Source organism: Monoraphidium neglectum, assembly GCF_000611645.1.
Source record: "Monoraphidium neglectum strain SAG 48.87 unplaced genomic scaffold scaffold04564, whole genome shotgun sequence".
NCBI lineage: Eukaryota > Viridiplantae > Chlorophyta > Chlorophyceae > Sphaeropleales > Selenastraceae > Monoraphidium > Monoraphidium neglectum.
In genome coordinates this window covers 2,151-5,062 of record NW_014009065.1, presented here as the reverse complement: position 1 = coordinate 5,062, position 2,912 = coordinate 2,151, and the positions used below count along the sequence as shown (strand labels likewise).

The 2,912-nt window shown below is 66.5% G+C and overlaps 2 protein-coding genes across 2 annotated transcripts; one reads left to right on the top strand and one right to left on the bottom strand.

The window, feature by feature from the left end:
• Positions 1-464: 464 nt before the first annotated feature.
• Positions 465-1,602, bottom strand: MNEG_14539 (hypothetical protein; the record flags this gene model as incomplete). The annotated part of the gene is made up of 4 exons (XM_014036991.1): positions 465-467; positions 560-643; positions 846-1,106; positions 1,504-1,602. 4 exons carry the CDS (start codon positions 1,600-1,602, stop codon positions 465-467), a joined length of 447 nt encoding a protein of 148 aa, XP_013892445.1.
• A 581-nt stretch (positions 1,603-2,183) lies between these two features.
• On the top strand, positions 2,184-2,730 carry MNEG_14538 (acetyl-CoA carboxylase carboxyltransferase subunit alpha; the record flags this gene model as incomplete). The annotated part of the gene is made up of 3 exons (XM_014036990.1): positions 2,184-2,420; positions 2,506-2,580; positions 2,668-2,730. The coding sequence occupies 3 exons, from the start codon at positions 2,184-2,186 to the stop codon at positions 2,728-2,730; spliced, it is 375 nt and encodes a 124-aa protein (XP_013892444.1).
• Positions 2,731-2,912: the final 182 nt, after the last annotated feature.

The window sequence follows — 2,912 nt, the reverse complement described above, 5'->3', positions numbered from 1 at the left end:
CCTGGACCCCTCCCCGACAGCCCCCCGCCTTCCGCACAGATCCCGCCGGGCCCGCCCGCGCCCGCCCACCTTCAGGAAGACGAGCAGGTGGGGGTCCGGCGCGGTCACGTCCCACACCTCCACCACGTCCGGCCGCGTCGTCGCCTGCTTCAGCTCCGCGATCCGCGCCAGCTGCAGCGCCTTGCGCTCCCTCTTGGTCAGCTTGGGGCCGCCCTCGCCGCCCTCATCCTCGTCGGTGTCGACGTCCGAGGTTGTCGCCTTGGGCTGGCCCGCGCCGTCGGCAGCGCCGCGCGCCTCGCCGCCCTGCGCGCGAGGCGGCGCGCGCGTGCGCGCGGCGGGCGGGCGTGCGGTTTGACGAACGCCCCGTGGGCAGGGCCGTGTGCGCGGCTCATGTGGAAAGGGCAAGCTGCCAATAATACAACATGGCGTTTGAGCGCCCCAGCTGGGCGCAGCGTCGTGGCAGCTTACTGCCTGGGTGCCCACATGCCAGCCACGGCGCGCCGTCCGCAGCGCGCTGCAGTACGCGTGCGACCCCCCACCCAGCCACACACACACGCACCTCCTCCTGCTCCCCATCCGCTGCCGCGTCGTCCTCAGTTGGCGCGAAGCGCTCCAGCACCGCTTTGAAGGCCTCAAATGGGTCCTGGACGCAGGTATGAACAATGGGGAAAGGGCGCGGCACTTGGGCGCGACGGCCACCTGAGGCCGCTCAAAGCACGTGCCTCACGCAAACAACCTCCGCAGCTGGGGGCGACGCACGCGGCCCCAAGAACGCTGGCCCACTGCGTCCCCTGGCCGCAGCACGCCGCTTGCACTGCACAAGGACGCGCAGTCCCAGCACCCACCAAAGCCGCCTTTTGCTGCTGCTGCTGCTGCCCCTCCTCGTCCTCCTGGCCGCCGCCGCCAGCGCCGAGCCCCCGCGTCGCCCCCAGGCCCAGCCCCAGGCCGCCATACGCCATCTCCTCGTCCTCATCCTCGTCCTTCGCCGCCGCGCCGCCGCCATTGCTGTCGCCACCCGCTGCCGCCGCCGCCGCGTCCCCGAAAATCGTGGCCAGGTCTACCGGCTGCGTGACGTACTCGATGACAATGTCCTCGTCATCGCCGGCCTGGTTTTGACGGTTTGACGGCGGTTTTGGGGCGTGTGAATGGGTGAATGGGGCTGGAGTAAGCTCTACGGATCCAGCGGCACGTCGTGATGCTCAGGGCTTGATGGGTTGCAGGGGGGTGCTGGTGTTCCCGCGTGAGCGAGAAACGACCTCGCGAGCGGCGGTGGGCAGGCCGCCGCGCACGGCGGCGCTTGGCAGGTAACACATCGGTGATGGCGCAGCGAAGTTCAGATAAAGAGGGCAGCTGTGCGGCAGCAGTGCCAGTGACGACAACCACTGCGCATCTGACAACTCTCAGCGCTGCTACGCTAGTGCCGCCAAATGCAGCGCCTGTTCGCGGGGCCCTGCCAGCTGCTGCTGCCTTGAGGCCCCCAGCCGAGGTCCCCAAGCCACGCACCGGCTGCGCCGCTTGCTGCTGCAATTGTTGCTGCTCTCGCTCTTGCCTGCAAGAGGGTTTGGGGTGGAACAGCATGCATGCGGTTGGATGCAGGCGCATCGCCGTGCACTTCGAGCGCAATGCTTGCCGGCCGCCACGCACGCCCGCCAGGCTCCCGCCTCACCTCAGCTGCTGCTTGTGAATCTTTGCCCGCTTTGCTCGTTCCTTTCTCTTGTCCTTTTTGGACGCCTTGGTCCCGCCATCATGCTGTTCTGCACTTGGCTGCCCGTTCTGCTGCAAACCGGTCATGCCGCCGCACGGGCGCTCTCAATCGTTTAACACTATTTTCTCAAGGGTTTGTGCGGGACGACGGGAGGTTGTAGCGGGCCAGATCGCTTGTGCTCAGATCACACTCGGGTCGTGTGTGTGCTGTGAGGTCTTAGGTTTAAGGGCTTAGAGACTGTGCTGCAAGCTTTGCCACGGCTCTTGTCGCATTTCATCCCGTTAGCACCGATGCACGAGTGCACTGCCGCGGACGGTGTGTCACACCCATGGCACCAGCTGTTGTGCTGCTTCAGACGGTCGAGTGGTCCCGCGGGCGGGTGCATTGATCATAAAAAGCGTGTTCACGCGTTATATCTACCCATCCGGCATCGAAAGCTCCAAAACTCTGTGCCTGCGCACGATCCCAAGTTGCCAACATGCTGCATCAGCGAGCGGCTCATCGGCCCTGTGGTACAGCGCCCAGCAGGAGGATCAACACACAGCTGCGGGCTCTGGGGCAGGCCGGCAAGGGCGGCAAGGATTTGCAGGAGCGGGGCAAGGCATGGCTTTCCACCATCTTGACGCGGTTCGGGCCCGCCACCGACCGTGCAACCAACATCACAACGCTGGAGTTTGAGAAGCCGCTGCTGGAGCTCGATAAGCGCATCAAGGAGGTGGGGGGCCGGGCCCAGTTTGACGCGCGTTGGCGTTATATTGCCACAGCCCGGTGCCCAGCCCGGTGCTCGCTCTGCCTAACAGGTCCGCAAGGTGGCCGAGGAGAACGGGGTGGACGTCAGCGCATCTATCGCAGAGCTGGAGACGCGCGCGCGGCAGGTGGGCTTGCGCGCTCGCTGTCAGCGGCACCGGACGCGCACAAGCTGTGATTTGCATTCACCCCACATGCCGCCTTCCTGGCTTGAGGGATCCTCCGTCCGCTTGGACGGCCGCGCACTGACGTCAATGAGCATGGCTTGCAGCAGCTGAATGAAGGGCTGCATCGCTGGGTCAGCACAGCTGCGACCCGCTGGTCCCCGCCATGGCCATCCCCCATTGCCATTGTTCCTCGCACGCCGCGGGTGCAGCCGTGCCTCGCGCCCGCCTGCGCCGCCCAAACCCCTCGCATAACCCCCTCCCCCCTTCCGCCATGCTCCTCCACCCCCCCCCCC